The 16,287-nt window shown below is 39.7% G+C and overlaps 1 protein-coding gene across 1 annotated transcript in view; it reads left to right on the plus strand.

Moving 5' to 3' along the window:
* The window catches only part of SETD7 (SET domain containing 7, histone lysine methyltransferase), a 42,386-nt gene that overhangs the window by 5,481 nt on the left and 20,618 nt on the right, over positions 1-16,287 (plus strand). The window contains exons 2-3 of the mRNA XM_077139989.1: positions 2,878-3,007; positions 14,061-14,262. Coding sequence (XP_076996104.1) covers positions 2,878-3,007; positions 14,061-14,262 — 332 coding nt within the window. The remainder of the gene's footprint in view (positions 1-2,877; positions 3,008-14,060; positions 14,263-16,287) is intronic.

The raw sequence follows: 16,287 nt of genomic DNA on the forward strand, positions 1-16,287 counted from the left end.
CATAGAGGGAGGAATTTGCAGCCAGAATATACCATTGAAAATCTTGGTGGTTCTGTGAGAATTATCTCAGCTAAAAAAAAGTTTCTTCCATTTCTCTCCCAAGGACCTGGGGGATGCTCTTCTTTTTAGAGGCACCTTCTCCCACCATCAGCAGAAAGGAAAGCGTGTTCATTCCATTTGTTCTTCTCTGTCTAGTGAGAAAGGAAATGGAAGGATTTGGGGAAGGGCCTCTCAGCATTCAGCACGCTCAGAGTGGTTAACGTAGTTCTTAGACAAGTCTCTGCTTTGGCGTCCTTGAGGTATTGGAGAGGTTTAATAAGACAGCAGGAAAGGACATAACCCGGTACCAGCTGCATACAGGGGCACACACTTTTTTTCTCCTCTGTATTTCAGTATCCTTTTCTGTTAAATTAAATACTACTAACAGAACATATGTATTACATACTCTTACGTAAAAATGTAAAAAGGAGTTATGTCAGAAGCTCTTTAGGCAGGAAGGTTGAAAGGAAATATAAAAGCACAGCAATCCAAACCCTTCTCCCTACATTTCTTTCTTTGGAACGTCTCTTTATTGTTGTCGTTGTTTTACTCATGGCTGTTGTTTTAGATATAAAGAGCTTCTGCTAGAAAATATGTTCCAGGCTATTAGACAGTCGGGGGGGGGGGGTTCCAATGATCACTCTCCCCACTTCCTAGCTCCTGTCAGTTGGTCACTTCACCCTCCTTTTCAAAGGATAAAACCAGCAAAATGAACAAGCCAACAGAGGCATTCTGCTGTGGTCTGATAGAGGAAGATTTCAGAATTTTCACCAGCAACCTAAAATCCTTAGGATGGCAGGAGGAGGCCATGCATTTAGGCACCTCCTTTGACATGCACAATGTCACCTGAGAACCAGCCATTTCAGTAGTTTTTTATTTTCTCTTTCTATCCAGAGAGTTGGGTGATGGGACTCCTCTTTGTTGGTCCATTGAAAGAGGTATTGCGACAAGCATCCTTCATGCAGTGGGGTTGATATTTTTGCTGTCGCCTCAGTAGGGATCGATGCTGTCCCTTGAGAGCTCTTAGTGTGCTATATGACACTTTCCACTTTCCCTAGTATCTGAATTCCAGTGCTGAAGGTGAGCCTTAAGAGATAGGACAGGATAATTGTGACTGAGGGAAGGTGGGAATGAATTTACATTGGATTTTTATCATAATACTTCTCTTGATCTAATGTGGAATAACAGATTTCATCAAACATTAACTTTTTTTTAAATCTAAAATATGTGAACTTTTTTTTTATGAGGAAAGCCTTTTGAACAAATTAGGAAATTCTTTAATATGAGGTTAAAATGAACATTCTGATATTTATACCTAAATCAAAAGTGGGAAGCTGAATTCAAAAGAATGGCTTAATTTAATTTGATCCCAACAACATTTCATCAAAGAAAGATCTTAGCTATACACAGAGTAATTTTTTAATAAAAGGAAAAAAGTAGATTTCATCTTATTTTAATATGAGAAATGTCAGCAATAGGTATTTAGAAAATAATTGTCCAGATCATTTCATGTGACTCAAGTGTCATTGAATTATGTCATGTATAGTTAGTTTCTGAGTGAGAGGGAATCAGGTATGGTGTAGTGCCTTCCTGACCAGTAATATTTAGTCCTTGGTAAAAACAGTTTGTGTTGAGAGGAAAGGAACCACATCTAGTGTGATTCATTTAAGTAGCCATGTTTCATTTTAATATATTCTAGGTAATCCATTCTATACAGAGTCAGAGGTAGCAATAAAACATCTTATTTGTTCATTTTTATTTTATTTTTCTGTAGTCAGTAATAACAAATAAAGAGCCTTTTTATTCTTTATAAGAGTGCTTACTAACCATCTCTTCTAAGGGATGATATTCTTTTTATCACTTTAGAAGAAATCATTTTAGGAGACGGAGGCATTCATTGTGGAGTACGGTTTGTGTTTTCTTTATGGTCTGCGTCTGTGAGCCATCTGGAAGTACATATAAGTGTTTAACGTCCCTGCATCGCTCACAGTATTTAATGCCTTCATTTCTTTTTCATCCATGAACCAGATTATCCCAGGAAAAGGCTGCTAGATTAGCTACCGTCTTCATTTCCACCTGCCGTCGCAAAATCAAATCACCGGAATGACTGAGGAGACGCAGATCTGAGTTGCTTCCTAAGTTTTGTGCAATATGTAGTTGATTCCTGAGTTTTGCGAAATAATTAAAAACCTTTCAGTATTAAGATATACCAATCCGTGACCTAGGAAGAATCAGCACTTTTAAGTACGCAGTGTAATAACTGTGCCTGATGTTCAAAATCACCCTTTAAATGTCTGAGTGGATATTTCTGGCTACATTTGAAATACAAGCCCTCTGGAAACGGTGGTCTAGGCTATATAATGAAGTCATGCCTAAACATTCCAAACGGAAAGGAAAACAGCAAATTCAAGGTTATTAATTATAATGATATATAGAATCATATTATATACTTACTGTTCAGAACCCAATAATTATAAATAGTGCTATCTCAACTGCATTTCAGTTAAGCGTGAGAGCTTGAGAACATTCGGTAATTCCAGATATGAGAATTACTGCGTGGGGAAGCACTTTGTAAACTGTAACGTGCGCTGCAGACCTTACTGAGAACTCTTTGTCTCCAGTAAAATGCAAGCTTACTTTGGGTTCATATTCTGAAGTGGCCAAGTCCCTCAAGGAACTAGTTGTTGGTGCTGGTGCAGGCGAGTGAGAAACCCTTGCACACTCGCTGTCCACTCGTGCCAGGAAAGGGGGCTTGCCTGGCGCGTCTGACTGCCAGTGGGGGGGGGGGGGGGGTCAGTGACGATGCTAAGGTTTGCCTCGTTCTTTCTCTTCTCCCAGGACACCTGGATGATGATGGCTTACCACACGGGCTCTGCACAGTCACCTACTCCTCTACAGACAGATTTGAGGGGGATTTTATTCACGGAGAAAAGAATGGCCGCGGGAAGTTCTTCTTCTTTGATGGCAGGTAGCTCTTGATGGTATTTTAAATAGTTGGCTTTTGGATAACTGGCCTTCAAGTGTGATACCTGAATGCTGCTGTCGTAACTAGTATTTTCCACATTCTGCCTCTAGTTAAAATGTTTTTCAGGGTAGGGATCTTTTTTATGTTGCTTTCCCCTCCTGCGTGAGTGCACGGTGAGGCAGAAGTTCTTTCCCCTTTTGTTTTAGGTGGGAATGACGGTAGAACTTTTCTCTCTCCAGAAGAGATGGGATTGCACTGGCTCAGCTTTCCAGCAATGACTTTGAAACTTCATCAGCTTCAGAAGCAAAGAGCAAGCATGTAGATCTCAGATGTTTAGAGAAATTCAGAGCCATGAGCAGGGCCAGCTTGTCTGACATTAGTAAAATGCCAACGCCTCCTAATCCTTAGGATTTCCGTGGGACAGGAAATATCTAAGCTGACAGTGGAGGGATGGTTGCAGGGACTGGTGTGAGGCCCAGAATCCCTTTGCTGTAGGCAGGTAGGTTGTTTTTAAACATGTTAACAGTTCCTTAGACTCTCAATTGTCTGATGTAAGGATAAAAACCCATCCATAGAACTTTTTAAGAATTTCACTTCAGTTATTGTTTCTAACTTCTCTTTTCCACTCCGCCAACCTCTCACCTCCACTTTTTTATTTTTTTTTTCTAGTACACCCTTGCTTAAAAACCGTAGCCCTGAAGAAGCCTCTTTCCAAGATTTGGGATCAGTGCTTTCTTCTCTTGTGATCCATTTACTCCATCCAGAGGAAACTTTTCCTCTCTCATTTCCACAGCAGTTTATCTGTAGCTTTTTTTTCTGGAAAGTGTCGCTCTTTACCTCATGCTATAATTATTCATTCAGCAAATATGTATTTATGTAAATGTATTATTTCCCCTACAGGACAGAGAGTTCCTTGAGAACCAAACTATCTAATTTATCTTCTGTGCTTCAGAGCACTTTCCCTTAATTTGATACTCAAAAAAGATGTTTGCTGAATGAGTGTAGGTGCTGGAAGAGAGAGTATTTACCCCAAACAGCCACCCCCCTCCCACCCACGCGTACATACTTTACAGATGAGGAAGTGGGACTCGAATGGGCTTTATGACTAGCTGCAGTGCGGAAGTAAGTAATGGCAAAGCTAGCTCAGGACCAAGTCTTCCCAACCCCTGACCTAGCACCCTTTGTGTACACACCAGATCTTCTGGGGTTGCTAACCTGGCTTTGCCTTACTGTGATTTTCAAAAAGGCATTTCCTTAGGAGTCAGGACTCTTTTCCAAGAACAAAAGCTAAATTTCCATTTAAAAAGTTTTATAGATGGCTGGGCATTGTGTTTTTCTTAAAATATAAGCCCAGTGTTGCCTAGAATTTATCCAAAGGTGGAAAGCAAAGAATATTTCTGTAAACCAATTGTGGGTGCCTTCAATTGTTAGCATAGATGGTCTTTTAGGAATATTCGAGAAGTGTTTCCTAGCTTTTTCTGGGACACAAGACATAAAAATTGATACTATTTACCTCCTGGACAAGAGCTGATGGGCCCCAAGGGCTCTGGCAGCCCCAGACCCTGCCCCACAGGCATTCAATACCTCTCCACGCTGTGACCCATGCCTGGCATGCCAGGGCTCACTAGTTTGGAAGCTCTAAGCTGGAGAACTTGGAAGGAAAACAGAAATGTTTTGGTAGCAGCTGGTCACAGTGTTTCCAGCTGGCTACAGGGTTTTCTCAGGGCTGCTCCAGTAGTAATTAGTGTGGGTAAGTTCCTTTTGCCTGCTGCCCACCAGTTGTTAAAAGAGCACCTGAGTAACCTGACAGGTACTGCTAATATTTTCCTTTATGGAAGTCTAGTCTGAACTGATTCCTTTTCCTACTCTTTCTTGAACAGTCCACATTTCCCATTTCCCGTTGGCTGGCAGACTTTAGTTTCCTAAGCTGGACAGGCCTTTGGCATGCATCTAATTTGGGGGAAACCTCATCTAACATGACACAGCTTCTAAAAACGTGACAAGAGATGGAAAGGTTTAAAGGTAAAATCATGCTTTAAATCGGGTAGTTCAGTTGATGATAGCACAGAACTTGATCAATTCTTCGGGAAAACGGTCCATCAGGTTTGGGTTTAACTTACTGCTTGCCACTTGCTTGCTTCCTAGACTTGGTACACAGAGTACTGATGGGTTAGACTGAGCCTCTGAACCAGTGTGCCAAGAATGAGTTCCAGTTAGCCCCAAGACACCGATCCCCTTAGCCCTAGGGGAGCAGAGAAGGACCTGGGGCTTCCTGAATGCTCCCTCCTCCCCTCAGCACACACACTCTGTCAACCTAGTCACTTCTGGCTCCAAGCAGCTTTCTCCGCTTACCCCATGGGGTCTACTAATGCAGTAATTTGCATGTGTCATTCTTGGAAAACACCAAACCACTGAGCCAGGTTGGAACATTAGGCCATAACTCTCCATGGACTAGAAATAAATTCACTGACTTTTTCTTTTCCCTTTGTAGCACCAGTGCACTGAATGTTTATACCTACCCCTCAAACAGCAGTGGAGACATAGGTCAAATACTAGAATCAAAGAATAATAAATTAGTAAGGCCCCAAGAGGTTGTCTGTGTCAGTCTTCTTCAGAAAGATGTGGGGGAGGGTAAAACCTCAAGGGGTGGGAGGTCAGTGGTGCCGCCTTTATGACGAATGAGGAAGCAGTATGGCGACAGGATCTCAGGTCATTGCCATCTTCTTTCTAGGGGTTTCTTCTAAGCCCTATGCTGATTGTGTTATGTGATACCTGCTAAAAGGATTTGCAGTAAAAGTTAGTCAAGATATACTTTTGACTGAAGAAACACTGTTCATTAGACTCTCTAAGGGGGTTGCGGGACGTGGTCTTGGAGAAATCAGCTGCTTCTACGTGAAGCAACACCTTTCTTTACATTTGTCTATTCAGTTTTCTTGCCGTTACCTCCCTCCCACCACACATTTTTATGGTCTTATGTGTTGGGTAAAATAAAGTGGAAATCCCGACCCTCTACTGCCAGTCAGAAGGGTTTGGCCTAACCCCCCATCCCACCCCCATCACCACCACCACCACCCAAAAAAAAAAAAAGGCAGAAATCAAGGTTCTGGAATAACAGGTGAGGAAACAAAGAGTTTCTATTGGAGCTTAAGAAAGTTGTTCAAACCTGAAGAGCTGGTTTCATGTCTTCTTCAAAGTTTTTTTTTTTTTTTGCAATTGTGGGAACCCATGTTCTAATCTTATATAAAACCTGAACCTGGGTGTGTGATTTATGAAGAGTTTTCAAATAAATATGAGCTTTTAAAAAAAATTCTAAAATCAATATTTCCCCTTCCATAGAATGTGGTAAACCTCAATAGTAATTTTAAATATCCAGATAACTGGGAAAACTGGTGCTGTTAAAATTTTTAACCAAGTTCCTAGATGCAAGCAGGAAAAATGTATGTTTTATTTTATTTTTAAATTGCAAATGCGGCAAATGCTTGGTGAAATAAAAATACTTCAAGAAATACATCCCCACGTGACAGAGATAACCATTGCTGGTGAAGAATTTAATCATCTTATTTAAATATGTTTGAGATAAAAAAGAAAAAGCAACCAATTTCTAAATCAGTGTAAATAGTCAAATGTGCATTGCTTACCTGTTGGAGACGGTCTCAGCTTCAGATTGTTTGGTGATTTCGAGATTATTATCACAAGTTACTCATTCCCTTATTACGTGACAGAATGTAGAACAGAAAAAGCAAATCATTACAACCATCTTATTAAATCGGAAACTTAGAGTCACACCACTCATTGTCTACCAGAGAGTTATCCCACAAATGAGAAGTGAAGGTGGGAATTAACTTTACTTTTTAAATTGTCTTTTCCATCAGCTATTGTTTTCTATTTTCTCTCCTTTTTAAAGGAAAGAAAAAAATTGTCCTACGATTAGGTAACAGCAACTTCTTAACTTGGTCCTGAGGAAAACACATTTATGTAGCAAGTAGAAAGGCATCTTGGAGTTCTGTTGGTGTGGATGGATTTTATCTCACTCCCCAGTGGATTTGCTGGAGTTCTGTGGGGCGTCATGAAGATGTTTAGCACTCACAATATTCTGATAAACTTCTCTGATTTTTATACTAATCTCCAATTCCAGATGTTTACTTTGCCCAAGATTGCTGGATCTGAAGGCTATTTTGTAAGAAAGGTGTTTCAGGAAAGGTTGGCTATAAGCTGTGTAATATTAGTGAGGTAGAGATGAGGTAATTCATCCATGTTTTTATGTTGTTGTTGCTTTTCCTTGACATGTCAATTAGATTTCAAAGGATTATTTATACTCCATGACCTCATTCTCCTATGCCCAGATCATTTTCTGGTGTTGATTCGCTACATTAATGTTTCCAGCCAAGAGGGTCCCTTATAGTGTATTACTGGACAAATAACCTAAAGTGGTGAGGCTGCCCACCTGATGAGTTGCCGAGAGAGGCTGATGTTTTCCAGGTGCCAGATCCATGCAGATTTCCTGCATTTGGCTTGTAGAATGTGCTTGGTCATGTTCCGGAGAAATTGAAGTTGGAATAGACATCTTAAGTCCTGTATTCCAACCTCCTACACAAGGCAAAATCCTTCTATATTCCTTACAACCTCCAGCTGGATCGCTTGTGTGAACCAAGTTCAGCAAGTATATTCATTTACGTCCTGACAGTTCTCATTAAAGGAAAAAAAATTCTTTTGATGCATAGGAAAGGGAGTGGAAAAGAAATTGATAACTTTGAACAGCTATCATTTGTTCAACACTGGACACACTATCACATTTTACCTTCACAACAATCTGTCAACTAGGTTATAAGCCCGTGTTCCTAGGAAGAAACTAAGGGCCTGTGAGATAAGTGACATGGCCTGGTTCACATGGGGAGCAAAGATCGGAGCTGAGATTCAAGCTAAGGTGCGTTTACTCCCAGAGCTGACCCTCTTTTCGCTACATCTATTACCTTCGCCTGATGAGAAGTAAGGAAATAACTATGAACCTGATTGCCTGTCTTCCATGCTTTCGTTTTACTTCAGGTTATCCAAGTAAACTTGGAGAGTCTTGGAAAGTTCAAAGGAGAACTGGGTGAATTCAGTTACTTTCTTGTGGGACCTTGCACAATTGGCAGGGGCTTGGACAGATTGTTGGAAGGTTTTCCTGGGGAATCAACTCAGAAGAATCCTGTTCTAGATAGCTGGCCTTCTTGAACTTCTGTTTGGTTATTTGTAAAAGTGAAATAACTATACCCACTTTTTTCAGAGTTGTGAAGCAAGAATGAGAAAACCTGTAAAGACCTTAGGAGTGTAGGGTACCTTCTGATTGTTATTATATTTTATTATCATTATTACAACTGTTAATATTATTAGTTGAAAACAAGAGTTTTCTTAGGGTTTGTTTTTAGAAGGCAAGACTAAATTTCACTAACTGCTCTTCGGATATTTTCTTGTCTTGAGCCTTTATACTAATCACATTCTGCAGTTTCATAGCTCTGCTATTAAAGGGGGAAAAGCACTTCGCAGATTTACATGGAGACATTCTAGTGCTCCATTCACAGTGCTTGTACCTTGAAAGAAGTTGAAGTTTCTGGCTGGAAATGGCCTTACCCAGATGACTTGCGTTCTATACCTTTTCCTCCATCTTCTTCTCCCTCTCCTCCTCTTCCTCCTCATTCTTCATCAATTTGTTTACAATATCTTAGAAAATATCTATTGTCATATAAAACAATGCCTAAAGCAATGTTTTAATACTGAGGCACAATTTAATCTGGTTAGATATGGAAATTTAAAGTAGAATTATGATTCACTTTGTAGGTTTCTCTTCCCGTTCTTATATTTTTGTACTTAAAAAAGGAGGGGAACAGTGAGGGAAAGAACAGAGTTTAGGCTTCATGGGGGTAGAGACCCCAAAACCTTCTAGACCGCTAAACCATGAAGAAAAAGCCAATACTCTTAAGTCTCCCGGGAACAGGAGTTCAGATATAAAGAGAATTTTCAGTTGAAAGTATAGTTGTTATTTGAATAGAATGCTGATATAGTCTAGGTAAAGAATAGGAAAAAGTCTCCATTTCTTTGTAAATTTGATTTTCTAACTTCATTAATTAGCGGGAATTTAAGTACAGGAGATTTGATAAAACAGGTAAAAATGAGCTATGAATGTATAAAGAAAGAAATTTAATTAAAATTAAATTTTTAATTTTTTCCACATTTTCCAGTTGTTTGATTCAGATTCTGGGGCCAAAAAAATCAAACAATTGGAAGCCCGTTTTTATAGTTTCTTAACATACGAAAGAAACTCCCAAGATGTTGAAAGGGACTTTAACAAGAAGAGCTTAAGGGTATCATGTATAGTATGATCCCATTTTTATTAAAATAACAAAAAAAAGATGGGAAAATGCATGATATATGCCTGGAAAGATGTATAAAACAGAATATACCAAAGTGGGTGAGAGTCCCGGAAATTTCTACTTTCTAAATCTGTGTAGTGCTGGATTTTGTTGTTGATGATAATGTTTATTTGCTTGTTTTTTTTAAATAATGAACATATTTTTACAATTTAAAGAGGCATTTATTCCATCCTTCCCCACCCAATTGAACCACTCAAATCTTTCTTGTTTACTCTTTTAAAAAATAGATTTAAAGCAGTTTTCATACATTTCCTTGACTACCTACCCAGTATCTCATAACTGTTTCCCTAATGCTTCTGTTTTAAGCCTTATTTCTTAGTTGAAAGCTCATCATCACGTATATGAGTGTATGTGCTAAATGATAACAGCTATTAAGCAATCCCCATGTACCAGGCCATAGTCTAAGCACCTGATGCGTATTAATCCATTTAATTCTTATCACAACCCTATTATTAACTCCAGTTTACCCACAAAGAAATGAAGCATAGAGAGTTTGAGATTTTCCCAGTTTGCAGACTGTGCATATATATAATTCGTATAAAAAATACTCCATGCATTTGAACAACATAGTTGTACTCCCTCTCGACCCTCTCCTCTCAAAGCAAAATAATTCTAGTTTCCATTTCCAGTCTTTCGTTTAGGAAATACCAACTGAAAGTATGTCTTGTTTGTATGTTAGGAGAGGGGCACATGGATTTGTTCCCATAAAGGGTTTATAATCTAGTTAGAGGAAACTAGAAACTTCTAGCAGAAACTAGAAACATAGAAACTTTCATCGGTAAGGAAGTGGGGTGCCCGTAATGAGCCAGATGGACTGTGAGCCGCAGAGGGCACGGCAGACTCGGTGGAAAGTGGGGCCCCAGCTGATCCTGTGGGATGCGAAGGCTGTGTTTAGGCCAGTGATGGACAGACTTGCTCCAAACACAACTCTTCATCCAATTTCAGCAAGAACGATTAGAAAGTTGCTTTTACGTAGCCACTTCTCAAATATGACCAGATATTAACATTTTAGTGGCTACAAAAGAGTAACTATGTTTTTTAGTTTATTTCTTTGTTGAACAGAAAAATGCAACAGATTTGGGCATAATCATCATTATCCCAAGGTAATTTTGCTTGAAAAAAATAGAAAATATGACCCACAATGTTTTTTCCTAAACACATTTCCTGTGTGTCCTCAGGGTTTAAAACAGTTTGCGCACATGTTTTAAGGAAAGAAGCAAAGAAAACAGTAGTGTGAAAGCTAAGATCTATAGACGTATGCTTGTGGCAATGAGTCGACTAATGTGAGCAGAGGGTTCTAGAAAAGAGTTAGGCAGTTTTTTCTGTCAAGTTTCAGATAGTAAATGTTTTAAGCATTGCAGGCCATATACATTCTCTGTTGCAACTATTCAGCTCTGTCGTTGTAGTATTAAAGCAGTCATAGACAACAATATGTAAAGGAATGAGCACAGCTGTGTTCAGATAAAACTTTATTTACAAAAACCGGTGGTGGGCCAGATTTGGCCTGTGGGCCATGGTTTGTCAATCTTCTCTAGAGGAAAAAGTTAGAAAGGCAGATAGCACTTTGAACACTTTTGAAAAGTCTAAGAGCTTTTCTTTTATTCCCTCAGTGACATAATTCCAAAGCTTTGTCATCTGTCTTGCTCTGAAGAACCCAACACACATGTATCATTTGCCCCATTTGTTGTCAGATTTCATCCAAATTACTATAACACTTTGCCAGGAATGCTAAACTGTGTTTTTCAGGCAGAGGCTGAAAAAATAACGCAGTAAGTTCTACTTTCCTATCACTTAAAAATGTGCAATAGAGTGCCTTCATTAAGTCAGCCATGTTAAGAGGGAAATAGCAGTTTGTTCTCAGTCTTGTGATACACGATGGGGCAGGGGCTTCCTGGGTGAGGGAGGGTGGAACGAGCCATTAGACATGGTTAGGGGGAAACAGCGTGCAAGTCTATGTGCTATTAAACTCATGTCCAAGACCAATCAGTGCCTTGTAGATTTGATCATAAACCTGAGGAATGTTGGCAGACTAGTCTGTTGAGGGATAATTCTACCCAAGTAAATGTAGGTAGGAACATTTTGAATGCTGCTGAAAATCCAGAGTCAGTAGCTCTGTTAGTTTTTAAGCTGCCAGAAAGCAGTATACCAGCTGCCAGAATGCAGTATACCAGAACTAGAACGGCTTTTATAAAGGGGAATTTAATAAGTTACAAGTTTACAGTTCTAAGGAAGTGAAAGTATGCAAATTAAGGCACCAACAAGAGGTTATCTTCACTCAAGAAAGGTCCATGGGTCAGGAGCACCTCTGTCAGCTGGGTAGTCACCTGGCTGGCATCTGCTGGTCCCTTGCTCCTGGGCTGCGTTGCTTTCAGCCTCTGTCCCTGTGGGGGTTCCTCACTTTGCTTCTCCAGGGCTGACTTTCATCTCTTGGCTTCCCTTGGCTCTCTCCAGGTTCTGGCTTGGTTAACATCTCATGGTGATGTCTGCTGGGCTCCAAGCATTTCCAAACATCCGTGCCTCTGTTCTCCATCTGTCCACATCTGTGTCAGCTCTGCTGTGAAGTTTCTGTTGGCTTTGAGGCTACTGTCCTCTCTGGGTCTCTCCAAAATGCCTCCTCTTTGAAAGGATTCCAGTAAACTAATCAAGACCCACCTGGAATGGGTGGAGACACATCCCCATGCAATCAAAGGTCACACCCACAACTGGGCCCGTCACATCTTTGTGGCGACAACCCAGTCAAAAGATTCCAACATACAATATTGAAACAGGATTAAAAGAAATGGCTGGGGTGCACGGGTGGTTCAGTGGTAGAATGCTCGTCTTTCACACGGGAAACCCAGGTTCGATTCCCGGACCATGCACCCAAAAACAAACAAACAAAAAAGAAAAGTCTGCCCTCACAAGATTGAATCAGGACCAAACATGGCCCTTCTGGGGTACATAACACCCTCAAATGGGCACAGTAGCATTTCCAGTTTTAGCAAATAAAAATCCCATATAGCCAATTAAATTTGAATTTCAGATAAACAATGAAAAAGTCATTTTAGTATAAGTGACTTATACAATATTATACAAATATACAAAGTGAAATATACAATATTTCGGACATACTTTTATGCTAAAATATTGCTGTTATCTGAAATTCAAATTTAACGGGGTATATTGATTAGTATCTGGCCATCTTAAAAATGAAGAGAGATAATTAAGTAGACTTTTACACTGTATATTGTATAATTATGTTAATTCATTAGCTATCCTTCACCACGGTTTTTAAATTATTTATTTTTTAATTGTGGGAGTCTAATGGCAGTAGAATCTCATTAATTCCAACCTAACAGATTGGGAATTTTGATTATTTATGCAAGGGTTTTGCAAAAGTGCACTTTATTCTCTTCATGAATTTGAAGTCTATTTGTCATTGACAAAAAACAAAACTGAACAAGAACTATTTATCTCCTTGGGAGCCTACTAAATAGTGTAATTACAATGTGATCAGAGGTGATTGTTATTTAGGCTGTGCTTTTCATTTACTAATTACAGATCATTCTCAGTCATTCATTGAAGACAAAACTTACCCTGGCAGTCAGGTGCACCTGCCTTTGTCCCATGTGCCCGCAATACTGAGTGTCCTTGTGAGCCTTCCCTGTTCCACTGTGTGCTCCATAAGGGCAGGAATTTTTGTTTTGTTCACATTTTCTTTCTAGAATGCAGTGCTCGCTATATAGAAGGCATGCTATAAATGTTTACTGGTTGAGTGAGTGAATGAATGAATGAATGCTACCTTCATAGTTAAAACCATCAAACTTTGTTTCTGAATATTTTACATTTTGAATTAAGAAAATAATTTGAACCAAGTCTTCTCCATACCTCAAATTTAAGTATAGGAAGTATACTTCATTATTCATTGTGTAATGGCCTTTGAGAGGCTCACTCTGAAAACATGTACCTGAGCTTCCAAATGTGTTATAATAGCTGGATTGAGCCTGCATTCTTCACTCGTCCTTGCTTGCTCCCACTGGCCATGACTATACATACACATGGTACATGCATACTACATATACATAAAATAAATTCCCTTAGGGCGAAAGAGATGGAAGGGTATTAGGACTGGATGCTAATTGTAGCTCTCACTGATAAATAATACATTAATGATCAAAACAAATGCAAAGACATTTACACATTCTAAACCACATTCGAATTATTAGAGACCACCATGTCCAAAACATCTGAAAGTTGCCTGAGAACCACCGGTGTGGGTTCTAGACAACTCTTGAGGGACAGGAAGCACGAGTGGTTTATGGACGGAAAGGTAACACCAGGATTTCTTTTCCCTGGTATTGATCAGTGTCTAGCTTTGGAACATAGTCAGGTGAGACTTGTTCTGTTTCACCCTGTGGTTTTTTTCTACTCTATTTCCTCCAGCAGAGAAAAATGGTGACTAGAAACCAGGAGATTAGGAAGGAGAGCTCCTGCCCAATTCTTAATCCTACTCATATTTCTGCAGTATTTTTCCTAGCAGTCTATGAGAATTGGGGAGGATGCACTGAAAACATGCCAAGATTGAACAGGTGGGCATGCAGGTCCTTGCACGTGGTCCTTTCTTTTGCAGGTATGACTGTTCCCTTTTGTTCTCCCTTCTCTCCCAGCACCTTGGAAGGTTATTACGTGGATGATGCGCTGCAGGGTCAGGGAGTTTACACTTATGAGGATGGGGGAGTTCTCCAGGGCACCTATGTGGATGGTGAACTGAACGGCCCAGCCCAGGAATACGACACGGATGGGAGACTGATCTTCAAGGGGCAATACAAAGATAACATTCGGCACGGCATCTGCTGGATCTATTACCCAGTAAGCCTTAGGAGTATTCACTTCGCTGGAAAATAACATGTTTTTCGGCAAGGCTTTGACTCTTCATAACAGAGAGTAAAATGTATTCTTTATGTTGGAAATTGAGCTGTGAAACTGGAAAGTCACAGTAGCTGAAGCTAGTGGTTGAGGAGTCCTGCCTTCTCACTTTTGCTCACTGTTGACTTCGATTATTGGCCCTTGTATTCTCAGTTACTTTTCACTGTTGTCTTGGAAAGGAATATTAATCACAATTAAAGCAAATTGAGGTAAATTCATTTTTGTACCTCTGGTCAAGGCAAATATTATATTGTTTTTAATTCCTTGGCCATATAGAACAGGATGATGGAATATTTCATTGTTGCTATTAATGTTATTCTCTGTTTCTCATATGTAAGAACTAATCTAGCAACGTCCAATTTTTTTGGCATTACTACACACTTGATTTTACAAACCTACTCCCTGTTACTTAAGGTGCTTTTTCTTTTATATTGCTTAAACTAAGATAATTAAAAATGACTTGTCTTTGAGTTTTTAATAACATTTGGTGATGTTGCTGGGTTTATTAGAGAAAAAAAGAGGTGGCAGAACCCAGGGTTGGGAATGTATGCTCTAGTTTTTAACTGCATTTCAAATATCTCATCAGTTTTTAGTGAATTTCCAGAAAATGTTTCAGGTAGTAGATCTGCCAAAAAATATTCTACTTAAAATTTTATTTTGTCCAGAGCTTAAATCAAAATATATTATTCCTTGCAATCTTCTTATGAGGAAAAAGTAGAAATAAAAACAAACTAGCAATTATATATACTAAAGTACCTATTATATGTACTTCAGGAGCAGGACACAAGAGAAGATTATAAAGTAGTATTTTAAAGAATAACTAAAGCATATACAGGTAGGATCTGTGATGGATCAAAAGTCACTTTAGAAATACGTCTAAAAGAACGAAACAGGAGGATGGGAAGTGAGTGGAGGTACTTACCAGCCTAGGCAGACTGAAGCTTCCGTTGCTTCATGAACAGCCAGGCTGAGCATCTTTCTGTGCAGTGCTGGAGCTACTGATGTGACAGTGAATCTTAAAGTCATTGTCCAGAGCTGCGGACAGGAAAGAGACGAGGCGTGGATTACCAGATTCTTCTATTTTCTGCCATTTTCCTTATGACTATGCTCCACCTAAGTCCCTAGAGGAGAGCAAGGATATACTAAGATAGTGAACAGATTTACCTAGCTTAATATATTTGCAATTTGAAACCTAAAATTCAGCTACAATTTAACCTTTAGCTTTAATTATTACCTCTTTAAATATTAAAGAGATGCGTCTGCGTTAGGAAGGAAGCGCTGAAACTTTCAAAATTAAATTGGTTGATAACACTTTTTATGTATGGTATCTGTCAGCAGTCGTGGGAGCTGGCCGCAGCCCTCTGGATTCTGAAAGGATTGAGAAATAAACGTGGGTGTCCGAATCACAATGTCGGTTTGATTAGGGCAGCATTAGACCAGAGATATGGCGTGGATCCAAAGCTAAAATGGACTTCCTCCCTCTTCCCCTGGGGAAAGGGATTGAGCTTCCCCATGATGGACAGGAACGAAGAGGGCAACAGGTGCAGCCTGCGGGCACTGCCAGTTCCCAGGACCCAGGAGAGGGTGAAGGAAACATGATGCAGGCCACATGGGAGCACCAGCCCGTGTCCCGTTAAGAGAAATGGGTGGGTGGGTACCAGATTCTCACCAGTCTTCTCACCAAGTTAATGATTACCCCTTCCATGGGGAGGAGCCAGTGAGCAGAAGAGAGAAAGCAGCTGCTTCCTTCCCAGCACTTCCCTGATTCAGCAAAACAGTTTTTGTGATTTGGGGCCAAAGCACAAACAAGAGGAAAAAAAATAATGTTTCTCTCTATGGCATTTATAAGCTCACTCTAAGGGCAGTTTTTTTCAAAACTGTACTTTGAGACAGTGATGTAAAGTTTTGATTTAAACATTTATAACTCCCTTTGAAAACAAAATAATTTTTGCTTTATTATTCCAGACA

Source organism: Tamandua tetradactyla, chromosome 22, assembly GCF_023851605.1.
Source record: "Tamandua tetradactyla isolate mTamTet1 chromosome 22, mTamTet1.pri, whole genome shotgun sequence".
Classification (NCBI taxonomy): domain Eukaryota; kingdom Metazoa; phylum Chordata; class Mammalia; order Pilosa; family Myrmecophagidae; genus Tamandua; species Tamandua tetradactyla.